At 37.6% G+C, this 16654-nt stretch overlaps 3 protein-coding genes across 13 annotated transcripts; all 3 read left to right on the plus strand.

Moving 5' to 3' along the window:
• Positions 1 to 762: 762 nt before the first annotated feature.
• Positions 763 to 5976, plus strand: LOC140004500 (splicing factor U2af large subunit B). Of its 11 annotated transcripts, none has more exons than XM_072058488.1 (13): positions 763 to 1079; positions 1582 to 1865; positions 2002 to 2112; positions 2792 to 2862; positions 3472 to 3551; positions 3638 to 3682; positions 3814 to 3873; positions 4007 to 4067; positions 4153 to 4265; positions 4427 to 4873; positions 4999 to 5158; positions 5428 to 5495; positions 5621 to 5976. In XM_072058488.1, exons 1-13 carry the CDS (start codon positions 804 to 806, stop codon positions 5756 to 5758), a joined length of 1914 nt encoding a protein of 637 aa, XP_071914589.1. In that variant the 5' UTR covers positions 763 to 803; the 3' UTR covers positions 5759 to 5976. The 11 variants fall into 11 exon arrangements, with proteins under 11 accessions (XP_071914589.1, XP_071914591.1, XP_071914590.1 ...); XM_072058490.1 differs by having other exon boundaries at positions 3481 to 3551; XM_072058489.1 differs by having other exon boundaries at positions 1585 to 1865.
• Positions 5977 to 7295: 1319 nt separating this feature from the next.
• Positions 7296 to 9083, plus strand: LOC113700211 (small ribosomal subunit protein mL103 (rPPR7)). Its single transcript, XM_027220730.2, has one exon. The coding sequence runs from the start codon at positions 7555 to 7557 to the stop codon at positions 8806 to 8808; it is 1254 nt and encodes a 417-aa protein (XP_027076531.2). The 5' UTR covers positions 7296 to 7554; the 3' UTR covers positions 8809 to 9083.
• A 2035-nt stretch (positions 9084 to 11118) lies between these two features.
• On the plus strand, positions 11119 to 16365 carry LOC140011071 (uncharacterized). The gene is made up of 9 exons (XM_072059179.1): positions 11119 to 11365; positions 12450 to 12498; positions 12708 to 12796; positions 13035 to 13091; positions 13217 to 13279; positions 13484 to 13549; positions 14416 to 14502; positions 15076 to 15169; positions 15723 to 16365. Exons 1-9 carry the CDS (start codon positions 11261 to 11263, stop codon positions 16217 to 16219), a joined length of 1107 nt encoding a protein of 368 aa, XP_071915280.1. The 5' UTR covers positions 11119 to 11260; the 3' UTR covers positions 16220 to 16365.
• Positions 16366 to 16654: the final 289 nt, after the last annotated feature.

A 16654-nucleotide genomic window follows, 5' to 3' on the forward strand; every position in this document is an offset into this window, starting at 1 on the left:
GATATATCCCTTGTGGTTATACGGACTTTTAGCAGGAAATGTCATTGCAATTACAGCTAAAAAGTTCTCCTATTTGAAGGTAAATAATTCTTCTCATACTAATCCAGTCAATTGAAAAGAAAAAAAAATATCTGTCAACTGAAGCAAGGAAAATAGAACACAAGTTTGAGCTTCAGGGATTCAATTATGTTTTGCTGTTTACTGTTTATTCAAATAGATGCTACGTGATAAATTTGTAGTTTTCCCTCAAAATCTTCTATTTAGTTCTTACAAGTTCCTAATTCTGGCCAGTTTCAATCAATTTGTTAGAATTCAGTTGGAAGCATTTGGTTTGTCAATAAGTGTTTTTTTTTTCGGAGCAAGAAAAAGAATGTTATATATTGTATTCAATGCTACAATTCCCATCAACAGTATATCATTGTCGATGATTCTATGAATATAATCTACAAACATTTTGAAATTATGAAAAATACATTTCTAAATTATAATCATGAAGTCCAAATCCAATTCAAACTCGAGTTGAACTCAAAAATTTTTTTCCCCAATAAACCGACTCACGTGTTATATGTATGCCAATATAAATTCTAAACCTTTTCCTTTTGATATCTTTTACTTACAAAATAAGGGTTTTTTTTTATTGAGTATAAAATAAGATATGAATATGTGTGTGTACAGAGTTTGTCAAAAAATATGTGTATATATATATATATTTATATGTATATGTATATGTATGAGTATATATATGTATTAGGCTCCCAAGTCTTTTTCAGGTCTACAGTTGGATATATATATTGGCTGGATATATGTGTGTGTGTATATACAAATTGGCTGGACTATATAAATCCCTGCAAGCCCTAGAAGCGAACCCAGCTCAAGTGTTCCCAAAAGAGAGAAAAGGCAGCCGAGAAGAGAGAGAACAAATATTCAAGTGCTATTCTTCTACTGGAGAACTAACAGATAAGATGCCGGATTACGAAGGCAACGGTGGAGATGATCTAGAGAACTACGGTGGCTCTTCTCCTCAACCCCGTATTAACAGTCACGCCGGTGCCGATGATTTTAGCGACTCCAGATCTCAAGTACTTTCGAATTCTTATGCAAATTGACCTTTTTCTTTTTGTTTCTGATTTGTATATACGAAGGCATAAAATCGAGCGGACTGCTTGTGTTTATCGTAATTGTTTTTATTATATGTTTTTTAATTGCAGTTGTTCACTTGAAATTGCGACTAGTTATGTATTTAATTCAGCAATTGGCTGCCCTGAGAATCGTTTTTGTTGTGATTAATCCAATTTTTTGCAGAAATATGGGTTTGCTGATGTCTTTTTGAATGCATGTTGTATTATATACTTATTACTCAAATTAACTGGGGGTTTTACGTTTTTGATGTTTCAGTTGAGGAATTATTAAAAAAAAATTGATCATAGACAATTGTATTGAGAGGTTTACTCGATGGTGCGGGTTATTTAATTGGCAACATTTTTCTCTATCTGGAAATAAGTATTTCCTCTGTTCACCTCATTTAATGGCTTTACTGCCTTTTGTTTTGCTAATGTGCTGATGCATTTCTTATATCTCTAGCAGCATTCTCGTGATGGTGATAATAGAGAAAGAGGGCCTTCTAGAAGCAGGGACAGGGATAGGGAGAGGGAGAGGGGGAGAGACAGGGACCGTGAAGGTGAACGAAGCAGAGATAAGGACAGGGACAGGGAGAGAGATAGGGAACGTGATAGGGATAAGGATCGGGATCGTCACCATAGGGACCGAGATCGCCACCGGGATCGAAGTGAGAGAAGAGAGAGGGAGGAGAGGACTCGAGACAGAGATGATGATGGTGATTACCATCGGAGTCGGGAGTATGATAGGTGAGAAAAGTCAATTGCTGTTGAAATTATTATATGTAGATCTTAATTCTGTACAATTCTGTCTTGAATATACTTGTTTGTTAACTTTTTAAACTGAGGAAGTTCTTTAAACTCACTTATCATTTGTTTGTTCAAGACGAAGAGATTTTGACAGAGATAGAGAAGAGAGGCAGAGGCATAGGTCCAGATCTCGAGAGGGGAGATCAGAACACCGATCAAGGTCACGGTCTCGATCAAGCTCCAAAAGGTAGGTTCCAGGGGATTTCTTCTTGTTTGTAACACGTCCTTTTATGGAGAGCCTATAAATTTTATAATATGTCTGTTGGTCTGTAATGAAGATTTTTGTTGTGGAAACTAAATCACCATATTTAATCACTCTATAGATATAAGATCTGAGATAATGAGAGTAAATGACACAAGGAACAGATAACATTTGTGATGAGTGTGGTGCTATCCTTTTGCTCGTTGCTGTCAGAGAATAGTGTTGTAGTTGGACTTTGAAGCTGTGAAGTGAAATTTTTAGGATGGTGTTATGTTTGTGTCCCAGAAACTGTTCATTTAGTTAGCTGATCCTTTTACATATACATTTTGCTTTACGTGCAATAATTTGATTCTCATGGTTTTAAATAGTTGCAGGGTTGGAAAGGAATGTTGTGGCACAAATTGGGTTGTATTACAACCCTTTTTGTAGCTTATTTATTTCTAATTTGACTGAAACTGTAATAGAGTATGTGCTGGAAAATTCCCAAACTAGCTTGTGCAATGGTTTGATGAACCTCTTTTCTGCTAATCCCTGACGGGAACTTAGCAAAGTCTATAAGGGTAATTTTTTTTTTGGGTTAATCTGATTAGTGTATAGATTGATGTTAACCGCTTTATCCTGTTTCTTTTTCTGTTTCTTTGGTATTAATGAAGCATCTTTACAGTAAAAGGATCAGTGGCTTTGACATGGCACCTCCAACTAATCCCTTGATGACTGGTGCTACCTCTCTCCCAGGTATATGTTCTGTGGGTTAGTTTTCTATTTAATTTTGATAACTTTTTTTTCTCTGTCTTTGCCATAGTGTGGAAAAGTTCGTACAAAATTCATGCTTTCATTTTGGTAAGCGTCCCTTGTTCTTTAATCTGTAACTGCATTGGTATAATGTTTGGGCCCTAGTTCCGCTGTTCAGTATTTATTTTTCTTATTGCTTATACTTGGTGAAAATTTTCTGAGACTGAGAGGATTTTTGGTTTTTTGTTGTGTTTGGTGTTTGTTTGTTTGTTTTGTATGTCTTGGTCTTAATATCTAAGAAGGCAATATTGGGCTACTAGCCCCACTGTGCTGACACTGGGCGTGAGCCGACTTCTGTAGCTTTTATTACAAGGAAGAAACAATCAGGTCTTCTTCATCTTCAACCAGGATATGCATGTTTGGTAGTTTCATAGATATTTTACCCAGAACATGAATATTTGTATCCATTTTAGTTATTATTTCAATTATAGGAAGAAGAATTTGATTTTAACTTAATTAGGAGTATAGTTAAGATCATTTGCTGGATATACACACTTAAAATTCTTAAGAAGATGGCTTTCTGTTTTATTTTCTGAGATGTAATTCTTTTAGCCTTTACAGGTCAGGTAACTGGTGCTGCTCCAGCTGTTCCTGGAGTCTTTCCCAACATGTTTTCATTGCCAACTGGACAGGTACTTATCTGCCTTCTATGTGTAATGTTTTTAATGCAGTTTACCTTTTTTTTTTTTCCTTGATTTTATTTTTGAACTCCTGGCAGCTTGGAGCTCTACCTGTTATGCCAGTTCAGGCTATGACTCAACAGGTTGGTATATGTTCTTGAAACTTTCCCCCCTTCCCCACCCCCAGTTTTTCTCTCTCCTACTTTGCTTTCTACTTATCAAGTTTTATCTTGGTTCTCTGCTTTTCTATGTTGTCTGAACGTTTTTTTATTAGGCCACTAGACATGCTCGACGAGTGTATGTTGGTGGACTTCCTCCAACAGCTAATGAACAGGTAGTACTCCCACTCCTCGACTTAATTTAGAACAGTTTGTTTTCAGAAGTTTATTTGACCTGTTGAATGTATCACATATTCTACATTTACTGATGATGATCATTTTTTGAATGTTTACTTTTGAATTATTCAGTCTGTTGCGACATTCTTCAGTCATGTGATGTCGGCAATTGGAGGAAACACTGCTGGTCCAGGTTAGTTTATGTATCTTGCCTTTCTTATCGGAGTTCATGGCTTGTAAGTTTCAGAATTTAAGAGTATTCCTGGTCTAACTTTCAGGGGATGCTGTTGTAAATGTTTATATTAACCATGAGAAGAAATTTGCTTTTGTGGAGATGAGGTCAGTTGAAGAGGCTAGCAATGCCATGGCATTGGATGGCATTATTTTTGAGGTAAGTAAACATTTTAAATCTTTTCCAAAAGTTTCCTCTCCATCATTTTATCTATTTGGTTTCCCGTTATTCTAAATCTTTGAGCAGATAGTACTTTACTTGCAATTTGTGCATATATTTCTACAAGTCTTTACTCGTTTGTACTTGAATAAACCTCCCAGGGAGCGCCGGTTAAGGTGAGAAGGCCCAGTGACTACAATCCCTCATTAGCTGCTACTCTTGGTCCTAGCCAGCCCAATCCAAACCTGAACCTTGCTGCTGTTGGACTGACCCCTGGTTCTGCTGGTGGGCTTGAGGGCCCTGACCGTATTTTCGTGGGTGGTCTTCCCTATTATTTCACGGAAGGGCAGATCAGAGAGCTGCTAGAGTCTTTTGGGCCCCTTCGTGGTTTTGATCTGGTGAAAGACCGAGAGACTGGAAATTCCAAGGGCTATGCATTTTGTGTTTACCAGGATTTATCAGTGACTGATATTGCTTGTGCAGCACTTAATGGGATCAAGATGGGTGATAAAACCCTCACTGTTAGGCGTGCAAACCAGGGAGTTACACAACCTAAACCTGAGCAAGAAAGTGTTTTATTGCATGCACAGCAACAGATAGCTTTACAGGTAAAACTTTTTGTTTGCTTTCTTATTCATGGGTGACTGTTTAAAATCATCTTAATAGTTGAAAGTCTTGAAAGTCTGTCGTTTTGAGGAACACAATTGGGATTATACTTATGGCTGATTAAAAGTGTGTATCGGGCACACACTTGCAGAAACTCATGCTACAACCTGGGACACTGGCCACAAAGGTTTTATGCCTGACACAAGTGGTTAGTGCAGACGAGCTAAGAGATGATGAGGACTATGCAGATATATTGGAAGACATGAGATTGGAATGTGGGAAATTTGGTATGTGCCTGAACCTTAAGCTCAATTGCTTTTTTCTTCTACATCATTTTTTTTTGGGAAGGGGGGTTGGTGCTGTTCTTGGGTATAGATACTTTTTGTGTTATACCTCTGTTTTGCGGTCCTTTTCTAGTACTACATTCTGCTTATCTGAAACGTTGATATGCTGAGAGAGGATTTTATTCTCTATCCCTTGCATTGGAATTTTTGGTTTGCCCCTTTCTCCTTTGTAGACTTGATGCTAATTTTCTTTTTTAAATTTACTTTCGCAGGTACTTTGGTGAACCTGGTTATCCCACGGCCAAGTCCCACTGGTGATCCAACACCAGGTGTTGGAAAGGTTAGTTGGAGCTGCATGCATCTCTTACATACAATTGTGGATTCATGTTAGATCGAGTCAATTTGAAATTGGGCTCTTTTTTTCGCCCTTTTCAGTCATAATGAAACATTCCCTTTTTCTGGTAGGTGTTTTTGGAGTATGCTGATGTCGAGAGTGCCAACAAAGCTCGTCAAGGATTGCATGGAAGAAGATTTGGTGGGAATCAAGTAGTTGCTGTGTTTTATCCAGAGAACAGGTTCTCTCAAGGTGATTATGATGGTTAAGCGGTGGCCGCTACTGGTTTTGAAGTTACCTTAGAGATGCTCAAGTACTGTTATAGGCTTGATACGTGCTATCCCATAACTCGTACAAAATTAGGAAGTGATACAAATATTATTGGTTTAAGCTTAGTACTCAGATTTATCTCTTGGATTTTAGGGTTGCATTTGTACTTGGATTTTTGGAATGATTATCGAACTTCGCTTTTGAGTCTTGAGTGTTACCTTGAGTCTTCGGTTTGGAATGTTGAGTTAGGTTTAAATTTTAATTATGGGTTTCTGCAACAGTAACTGAAATCACACAAGATTAGGTTCTTCCAAACGGCCAATATCGCTTTATTGGTAGGTTACCTGCGGAGAAACGTTTTTGGTTATAGAACAGATAGGTGGGATAGAAATGTAACAGCAAGTTAAACAAAGCGGTTAAATGAGACCATTTTTCTGTTTACATTTAATGAAATCATGTCCATCACTCTGAATTGTAATAACGATTTCAAGATATTGATCCGAGATGCATCTTATCTTAATCTAAATTGGGATTTGGCTGGTTATTGAGACTAGTGGAAAATTATGTTGAGATGCCGATTGAAGTTGGAATGTTTAATTGGAAAGGCAACCTGGGAAAAAACTCGATGAGTTCTGAATAGCTTGAAAAGGAGCAAGACGCTACATTCAAAACCTCGGAAAGCGGGCGGGATCGGTCATTTTCCTATTGGGAGTGTTTGGATACAAAACTTATTCCAAAACTTATAAACACATTTTCCAACCCACCTTTTTATATTTCCAACCACCTTTTTATCTCACATACATCACATCACAAAAAGTATTACAGTAATTATTCCAAATAATATTTCAAATAATATCCTATCCAGACAAACCAAAAAACCCAGGAAGTTATGAATGATCTAAAATGTGTAATATTTTGAGCTTACAAGTTACTTACAAATTATAGATATATAGTATAGTTAGATGTTAATGCCTTAGGAATACTTTCTTTACAGGTTTATTTATTTCTTCTTTGACTTTTGTAGATTGTTGTTAAATTTTACTCATTTGTAACCTAAAATATTTCATTCATTAATTTTATTTAGAGTTTCTCACGTTCATGATTAATTGGCCTTAATCGAGTATGTAGAATAACTATTTCCACCATGTCTTTACAAAAAAAAAAAAAAAGAACTATTTCCACCATGTTTTTCATTGAATTTTTGGTCTAGTTTATTGTCGAAAAGGGCTTTTAATTGGATTTTAAAATTTATATCTCAGTATTAAGACTTGGAATAATTACATAAACCTCTCTTGAGGTTTTTAACAATTGCAGGATGCTCCCTTAAAGTTTAAGAAATTGCACTTATCTCCCCTAGTGTTGTAAAATTAGTCCAAGCAATAACCCTCACATATTGCTTTTTTTTTTTTTTTTTGGAAGGACCCTCACATATTGCTTTAAACCATTAAGCAAAAAAAAAAAAATAATAATAATAATAATAAAAAAAAAAATATATATATATATATATATATATAATTATTGCAACGGCAAGTTTTTGTTTTCTCTGTCCAAAACTCATGTCCTTCTATTAACCGTCTTTTAAACCTTCATGCACAACCAGCAACCCTTTTGCTTAATTCCTGGACTGACCCATGCTGCTAGCCTCCTCTATTGCCTTCTGCGCCCAATTACCCTAAAACTTTCCTTAAATTTTCCTTAAAACTTTCCCTTTATTTACGAAGCCATGCCTTCCCAAAATCATTACTAGTTACGAATCCTCAAAAGATCCATAACAAAACACCTAAAACCCTAGAAGATGTCTTCCCGTCTCGCCCTCCACCACGGCCGCCACCTTTCAACTTCCGCCGTCGCCGCTGCCACCGCAGCCGTCGAAGCAGCAGGGGCTTCTACTGCCACCTCCACAAAGCCGTCTACCATCAGCACTTCCAGAGCCAAATCACAACTCAGATACGTCTACGACCCCGACAAAGCCCTCGAAATCTACTCTTCAGTCTCCCCTAACTATACCTCTCCGCTCTCCTCTCGCTACACCCAAGAGTACACCGTCCGCCGCCTCGCCAAATCCCACAGATTCTCTGACATCGAAAACTTCCTCGAATCTCACAAAAATGACCCCAAAATCACTCAAGAACCATTCCTTTCTTCCCTCATTCGATCCTATGGTCTTGCTGGTATGTTTGATCATGCCCTCAAAACTTTTAATGAAATGGATGATCTGGGTACCCCCAGATCAACTGTTTCCTTCAATGCTCTCCTTTCTGCTTGCAATTCGTCCAAAAATTCTGGACGAGCCCCTGAGCTGTTCGATGAAGTGCCTCAAAGATATGGGTTTTCGCCGGATAAGTTTTCATATGGGAATCTGATTAAGGCTTATTGTGAAATGGGATCGCCCGAATCAGCGCTGGAAAGGCTGAAGGAAATGGAGGAGAAGGGCATTGAGATTACAGCTGTTACTTTTACTACCATTATGCACTCGTTCTATAAGAAAGGGAAGAATGAAGAGGCGGAGAGAGTATGGAGTGAGATGGTGAAGAGAGGGTGTCCAATTGACGTCGGGGCATATAACGTAAGGATTATGCATATTCATGGAGAGGATCCTGATAGTGTGAAGGGGCTAATTGAGGAAATCAGTAGTGCAGGGTTGAAGCCGGATACTATTAGTTATAATTATTTGATGACTAGTTATTGCAAGAGCGGGATGATGGATGAGGCCTTCAAGGTTTATGAGGATTTAGAGGGGAATGGGTGCAAACCAAATGCCGCAACTTTTAGGACGTTGATATTCTATTTGTGTAAGAAGCAGAGGTTTGAGACTGGGTACAAGGTGTTCAAAGAGAGTGTGGCGGTGCATAAGATTCCAGACTTTAATACCTTGAAGCATTTGTTAGAAGGACTAGTGAAGAGGTCAAAGTTCAAGGAAGCGAAAGGGATGATTAGGACAGTAAAGAAGAAGTTCCCTCCTAATGTTGTGAAGGCATGGGAAAGGCTTCAGAAGGAACTTGGTTTGGTTAGCGTCGAAGCTAATGAGGTTGATTTGGAAGAGACATAAAAGGAGGAGGAGAGTGTTTCTGGAAAATTTGGTTCCCATAGGCTCAAAAAGAATTCCACTTGCATCTTGCCAAGTGTGTGGCGAGGTTGAATTTCAGTTGTCCTGAAGCTGGAAGTCAGCATATCTTGCTGCTTAATTGCAAACTTGATTCTGAAAGCTGACTAGGAAAAGTCCCTTGTGGAGTTTTGATAGACCTCTTATAGATGTCAAAATTAAATGCTACTTCACTTCTTAAGTTGGTTTATCTTCATTGGCACGAATTTGTTGTCTTTCGATATTTGTTTCCCTGTTTTTGAAGTGCTTACTGACTGCCTAACTAGATGTCCATATGGAACGTGGCACCTAAATGGTTTCTTGCTACTTTCGAACTGAATTGATGTAGTAGTCATGGTTAATTTTTGGTAGTCTTGTTTAACTTAATATAGTTACTAAAGATACTCAATCAGGTGGTAATCTAGACCGAAATGAAAATTTGTTGCTGAATGCATCTGCTGCATTTTATGAAGTTCATATGCATTTCATCTCAAGGATTTTCGAGGTTAAACTTTAAAGTGCGCTTGATGGTGTTGTCTATACTATTGCATTCTGCTGCATTCAACAACAGATGAACGATAAACTGGATCTATAGTCTCTGTACTGCATGTAGTACTTGAGATTAGTGTCTGATAATTTCTCTTCATCTTAACGCTTGCAGCAATCTATTTCCCTTGGTCACCTCTATTCATCCAAAAAAAATGCTGATTGAGGATGCTTGGCACGCACAGTTACGTCTTGACGTGCTTATCTGTGCTCTCTGTTTGCTTCAAAATTACTCTCATTAGCATATTTTACCATCCTTTGAAGATATCTGCTGTTGTCTGGAACCTGTACCTATATGTATCTGGAGTGTTCCCAGTGATGATAGGTTATGACATCCTTGGTTATTTTATCCTTGTGAAGATCACTGATAAGCCTAACTTCAAGCATTGGAAGTATTTTAGCTAGGGCTTTTGTTTGGTTGGTAAAAATGAGGGGCATGGCAGTACCTTTGGACCGTGGAAAATGGTGGTTTGTTGGTAGGCATTGGACAAGCTAGCCACATCTGTGAAATTGCTGAATAGCTAATGACTAGCAAAAAAAAAAAAATAATGACTAGCAAAGAGCTTATCCAGTAAATGTCTCCTAGGGAAAAAAATTTTACGTCACATCTTTTGTTTTGCCACAATAAAGGAAAATGAAAACCGAAAAAAAAAGAGGAAGAAGAAGATGCTCGACTGAACAATCGGAGCAGAAACGGGCGCTTGTTTAACAGGATAGCCTCGAAAGGCCGATGGAATTGAAACAAGAAAACTTTCATACCATGATACTTGATTAATTGTTAAATAATCTCAAGTAAACAAAAAAGAGAGAAAAAGGAATATTACTTTCTAATTTGACATAAAACGACTTGGATTCAAAAATAGTCTCTCCTATGAAAATTTTCTAAAATAAGGTACTATAGACTAACTTTACCCGGCATACACGCTGAACATACCAACAAAATTTTATATGGAAATTAAACACAAATCATGTACATGTATAAAATAAAAATTATTCAACATTTTGAAACATTGAGACTAGGGCTGCAAACGAATCGAGTCGCATGCGAGCCGCTCGCGAGCGGCTCTAGTCAAGTTCGACTCGAGCTCGATCAATATCGAGCTTGAGTCGAGTTCGAGCTGGCTCGAGTTCAAAATATTAAGCTCGTTAGCTCGCGAGCTCGAATATATATATATATATTTTTTTATTTTAAGTATATATATATTTTTTATTTTAAGTATATATATATTTTTATATTTTTTTAATTTTAATAGTAAATTTACATATATATTCTTAATATTTTATTATTTATTAAGAAAAAAATATTATTTTATTTATTTTTTAAAAAATAAAATAATTATCTTTTATTTTTTCGAGCTCGAGCTCGAGTTTGAAATTGTCACCTCGTCGAACTCGAACTCGAGTTCGAGTTCAATGAAATTATGTCGTAACTCGGCTCGATTAGGCCAAAACTCGACTCGACTCGTTTGCCGCCGACACAACATAAGCAACACAGTCTGACTGAGGTAAAATGAATTTTGCGCCGATAACTAGAAGTAAGGGCCACTGGAAGCACCAAAATTTTTTTTTTAAAAAAAAACTTAATTTATTTTTTTTCCAGAGTAATATATGTATATATTGATGTACAGGTATGTGTAGTGTGTACTTTAGTATTTTGGGTTAAGCAGTCCTCCTACAATTTATTATGTATCAATCAAAAGAGTCGAAGCCTGTAGGCGGTGGTTAGTTATACAAATGCAGGGTATCATCATTCAACGGAAACGGACTGTCCAGTTTACCACAACAATAGTATCAAAAGAAAGAGGGAGCTGAACGAAGCTAGAGCGTATCAGAGGCGGCAGAGAGGTTAAAGGCGATAGAGAGGTTAAAGGCGATGACAACTCGAATTGCTCCTGGTGTCGGAGCTAACCTCCTCGGCCAACACTCCGCCGAGCGCAACCAAGACGCAACTGCCTATGTCGGCAACCTTGACCCTCAAGTACTCTCTTTCCCCTCCACCCCCCAAAACTCTCTCCCTGGCTCATCTATTCTCTTCAGCTTCTAAGCACAAACTTCACTTCTTTATTTCGGTTTCTCTGAACCCCGTATCCCTCTTTTCGTTTTCTTCTGTTCTTTGCTTTCCTGTCTTTGTTTAGTTCTCAGAGGATTCTTATTAGTTGTTAGCAACATCGTTTAGGTTTTTAAACTGTCCTCTGGGTTTAATTGCTCTTGTGTAAGTTAGGGTTTTGTGTTAATTACCTGGCAAGGCAAAGACAAATGCCTTTGTCGATTTTTTTTTTTTTTTTTTTGAAAATGTGGATAAACAAATTTCTCAGCTTTCAAGTTGGTGGGTGTTCAGCAACGTCACACTTGTGTCATTTGATGGATGTATGCTAATGATATGTCGTGGTCCTGATCAAGTTTAATGAGTTCAGAGGGTGCTAATTGCTTCATCTCGGGCCTTTTTGTTCATTACAAGAATCTAGATATCTCGTCAGGCTAAGTTTGCTTCTCTATCCAATCCAATCACGCGAATTTTTGTGGAGCACCAAACACTGCCTTGAGAACGAACACGGGTTCAGTATTCCTTGCTGTAATTTGTTATATAGGGAATCATATGAGAAGCATGCTCCACTTTTTTGATGGATTAGATTATTTAGGTATTGCGTATAATGACTGTGCTTGGAGCTTGCAAATGGTATGCCAATGAAATCGGAAGACATGTTTGTTGTGCTACTTGCTCAAATTATGCTAAGTTTCTTGATGGATTTTGAGTCATAAACCATCATGATGTATGGTAAATGTTTGCTTTCTGCATTGCCCATTTGTTGTGTGAATATTGAACTGTTTGATTGACAGTCAATTTTTGCTTTCGAGGTTGTCTTATCAGATGCATTTTCCAAAATAGATAGTCTATTTTTAACAATTCCGGATTACAAGTCTCTCATTTTCTGAGGATTTAACAAGGCATTTCTTGGTATTTTGTGTATCCTTTGGCTGTCCCAATTGTTGCTTAGACACAGAGGTTGATGGAGCTAATACTCAATTACATCTTGTTCTTTTCTTTTTTCCATCTTTTGTAGGTTTCAGAAGAATTATTATGGGAATTGTTTGTCCAAGCTGGGCCAGTTGGTTAGTTTTTGGTTTTCTTATTACCTATCGATATATGCACTTGCACCCATATATATCCTTATTGCTGCAACAATTCTTGTTTTTCTGCAACTCGCAGTACAAAAGCCTATGTTTTTCCAACTTAATTTACATTCCAAAAATTTCAAGATCTTCAATATATTGCCGTTTGGTTTTGCATTTGTTGCTCAGAAAATTTTTGTTTATTACAGTCAATGTGTATGTGCCCAAGGATAGAGTGACAAATTCACATCAAGGCTATGGCTTTGTAGAATTCCGAAGTGAAGAAGATGCTGACTATGTGAGTAATGGATTAGTTGTTCACTTGGCTGTAGCAGACTTATATTCTATGTGCTTACATCTATTTTTCACCTGCATCTTCAAGCATCATTATAGTTCCTTAATTGCTCTCTTTTTGCCTTTGATATGGGTTGGCTAATTATTTCTGGTTCTTCAGTATTACTAACCGTGTTTTGAAGTGATTGCAAGTTCTTCAGTTCTGATTCTGCTTGTTTTGATCTCCCCCAATACCTTTGCAGGCTATAAAGGTTCTCAATATGATTAAACTGTATGGGAAACCAATACGAGTTAATAAGGTATAAATTCAAGCTTAATATTTTGTTTCGACATTCTTATTAGCTCAAGGCCAGAAATTTTTTAACTTCATGTTAAATTCTTTAATATTTGAAGTTCTTGTATTCTTTTGCCTGTGCATTCTTAGGCATCACAAGATAAGAAGAGTGTGGATGTCGGTGCAAATCTTTTTATCGGGAATCTTGATCCTGTAAGAAACTTGACCTTTTGATTAATTCTTAGGTATAATCTGCTTGCCTAATATCAGTAAAATTTTATTCTGTGTACATGCACTTCAGCCTGCACACTGGCATTAGGGTGAATTCTTGCTGTAACGTCTTATGGTAGTTCTGCAGATCTTCCAGTGTGTTTGTACCACCTGTATACACTTGCAATAACTTCCATGTTTTTGCAGGATGTTGATGAGAAACTTCTCTATGATACTTTCAGTGCATTTGGAGTCATTGTTACCAATCCAAAGGTAACGCCTTTACTCTTGTGCTTTGTATGAGGTTTTACCCTAGGCACAAGCAGCTAATCTTTAAGAGGCTGACTTCATTTTATTGATTTAGTTCATTTCTTTGTATGTCATTGTTTGTCTTTGTTGGAACTCCCAATGTTCAAGTTTTGGAATAATTAAATATTCGAAATGTTTCTGTGATGCGTATTTAGAAAATATTGATATGAACAACAACAAATATGCACCTTATATTATAAGTTGTCAAAGGAGAGAACTTTGGATGGTATGCTGATTATTTGAGGGATTAATAGCCTATGGTTGTAAGATTATGAAAGTCTAACTGGATCTGACATTACTTGACAACCCTGTACGAGTCAAATATAGCCAGATGTACATTGGGAGCCAAGTCATCCAAATAGCCATGGAGGAGTTACAAAAGCTAGGATACTCATATTTGTTCTAGTGGGACCAATTCTTGCTTGTCACAAAGCTTCTTACTTTAATTTACAACCATCTCCTTTTTTTTCTCTTTTACCTCCCTCTTGTCTGGGGGCTTTTTAGCTCTACTTGCATCATTTGTGCTGTTAAAGTACTTCCGAGCAAAGTAGGGCTACAAATCTAAGGCTGTCGATGAGGATTTGAATCGAGAACAAATGTTTCTTTTGGCTAAAACTATTTCATGCTGTTGTTGTTTGCCTGAGGATATACTGTTTTAGGAATCACAGGCCTTATCTACTTCTCATGTTTGATAGGGATTTTTCTGGCACTGTTAAATTGAACACATTTAGGAATTATGTGTTTATTGCTGTTAAATTATGGACCATAGTGTGACATGTTTAGTCTTGAATCCCATTTCCTCTAAGGTATGATGTTTGCTGTTATTGCAGATAATGAGAGATCCCGAGACAGGGAACTCACGGGGCTTTGGCTTTATTAGTTATGATTCTTTTGAGGCATCTGATGCAGCCATTGAGGTACTTTCTTTAACTGAAAGTTGGGGCTTCATCTCCAATTGCCTGAAGTTTTTAAAGGAGGACATCAGAATCTCATTCTGTTCATATGTGGATCCAAATGAAAATATTCATAATTAGATTACATCAAGTCTATCTTCCAGGAATATAAGTTTTTCCTTTTTCTGGTTGGTGTCTGGAGCCCCCTTGATTTTCATTTAATATGGTTTTCAATGCTGTTGTAACCTTTTTGAGCGGTTTTAGTAATAATAAATTTTAGATACTTTTTACCTTCAGGTTGCTATAATTGGGAATATCCAAAATGCTGATGCCTAGTGACTGAATTTTTTTAGTCTGAAAATTGTTGTTATTATTGTGGATATATCAATACTCTTTTGCTTATGCTGCCTCAGTTTTTATTTAGCTGCATTAGTGGTGATTTGGTGGAGTTGACAAATAGCATCACATCCTTGCAATCGAGGATGTGTTGCTGTTTGGAAGTTCAAGATTTTTTATGTTGTGTCATGGATAAATTTTGTCGGGACAATTAGTTTATGAAGCTAATTGTGAGCATTTCAATAATGATTTACCTGAAAGGCAATGAACGGCCAATATCTGTGCAACCGTCAAATTACAGTGTCTTATGCGTACAAGAAAGACACAAAGGGCGAGCGTCATGGTACCCCTGCAGGTGAGATTCTTTCTTTCTTTCATTTTCTTTTTGGGGTGATAGAATATATCAGAGATGGAAAGATTAAGTGCTATGCTTTCTGGGAATTTAAAGTGGGTGCTTGTGTGGTTGGAATTAAGAATTTAATTCTTTTATCACGATTGATGTATTGTGAGTCATATATTACACTGCTGTTCAAAGTAATGGTTTTCAAGGCTGTCCATTAAGTTGAGCTTGGATGGTGTCATATCCATATGCTTGTAAGTCGGATGGTAGCGAACAATTTTAGTTTGGGTAAAGGCTATGCTGTTTCTACTAATTCCAATTCAAGGAATCATAGTATACCTTGCATGGTTGGAATTAGGAATTTAGTCACTTTTTCATAATTGATGGATTGTGTCTTCAATTACACTGATCAAAGTAATGGTTTTGAGGCTGTCCAATAATATTAACTTGAATGTTGTCATCGCCATATGCAAGTTATAAAATGTCCAACCATGGATGGATGTGCTTCGGTGTAGTTTGTCTTCTGGTATTTTAAATGCAGTATTAAAATTCTGCCCATGCTATGCAGAAAGAGTACTGGCTGCTAGTAATCCAAATGTGCAGAAAAGCAGACCACACACCATGTTTGCAAGCGGACCTCCTACACTTCAAAATGTTGCTCAAGCAAGTGCTAACATTGCTGCTCCTGTCCCTCCACGGCCTTTTGCTAATGGTAATGTTCCTCCAACATCCATTCCACCATTCCGACCACCACCTCCACAGGCTTCCATGTTCCCGCCAATGCCATTGCCTCCACCACAATCATGGCAGGGTCAACAACCACCAGGTCAAACTGCCTTACCTCCACCTCCAATGCAGCAGTTCAGGAGCATGCCGCCTCCACCTCCACAAATTGCTCCAGCTTTACCAAGGCCTCCACCACCACCTGTAGGCGTGGTGACTGCTCCAAATGTGTGGCGGCCACCACCGCCTCCTCAGCAGTTAGGTGGTGGGCCCCCATCTATGCCACCACATATGCCACCCCCTCCTCCGGGCAATTTTCCCCCACCTCCCCCTCCTTCATAGAAGCTGAAAGTAGATCAACATTATGCCTTGCCACTTAACTTTAAAACTTTTGTGTTTCTGTTATAGATAGTGTAGCAATTTGGTTCCTGTTTAGCATTCAAAAAATATGGCTGATGGTTATTAACAATTTTGCTCTCTTGGGTTGAGATCTGATGATGTTTTCTACTGGCACTGAATTGAAGGGTGAATGTGAACCCGTCATTCTCATTTGGGCATCTCAGAAGAAGTAAAACAGGTTAAAAATCTTTAATGTTGCAATCTCTAAACAGATTTTCGTAGCTTAGTGCTATGTTGTATGACTTGCTAAATGCTCCAGAGTCTCCGAATGTAGTGGCTGCACGGTCAAGATTATTGATATAACGACTAAATGAAAGATAAATTTCTGTATCTGTTAATCTTTGAACATCGAATTTCTACTAACTACGGATGCATTCC

The sequence above is a fragment of the Coffea arabica genome, chromosome 7e (genome assembly GCF_036785885.1).
Source record: "Coffea arabica cultivar ET-39 chromosome 7e, Coffea Arabica ET-39 HiFi, whole genome shotgun sequence".
Lineage (NCBI taxonomy): Eukaryota > Viridiplantae > Streptophyta > Magnoliopsida > Gentianales > Rubiaceae > Coffea > Coffea arabica.

Coding starts and splice junctions, on each gene's coding strand:
- LOC140004500 (XM_072058488.1), top strand. CDS start 804: ATGTGTGTGTGTATATACAAATTGGCTGGACTATATAAATCCCTGCAA. Junction 4,068..4,152: donor AGGAAACACTGCTGGTCCAG/GTTAGTTTATGT, acceptor TCTAACTTTCAG/GGGATGCTGTTGTAAATGTT. Junction 5,159..5,427: donor ATTGGAATGTGGGAAATTTG/GTATGTGCCTGA, acceptor TTACTTTCGCAG/GTACTTTGGTGAACCTGGTT.
- LOC113700211 (XM_027220730.2), top strand. CDS start 7,555: ATGTCTTCCCGTCTCGCCCTCCACCACGGCCGCCACCTTTCAACTTCC.
- LOC140011071 (XM_072059179.1), top strand. CDS start 11,261: ATGACAACTCGAATTGCTCCTGGTGTCGGAGCTAACCTCCTCGGCCAA. Junction 12,797..13,034: donor GTGAAGAAGATGCTGACTAT/GTGAGTAATGGA, acceptor ATACCTTTGCAG/GCTATAAAGGTTCTCAATAT. Junction 14,503..15,075: donor CATCTGATGCAGCCATTGAG/GTACTTTCTTTA, acceptor TTTACCTGAAAG/GCAATGAACGGCCAATATCT.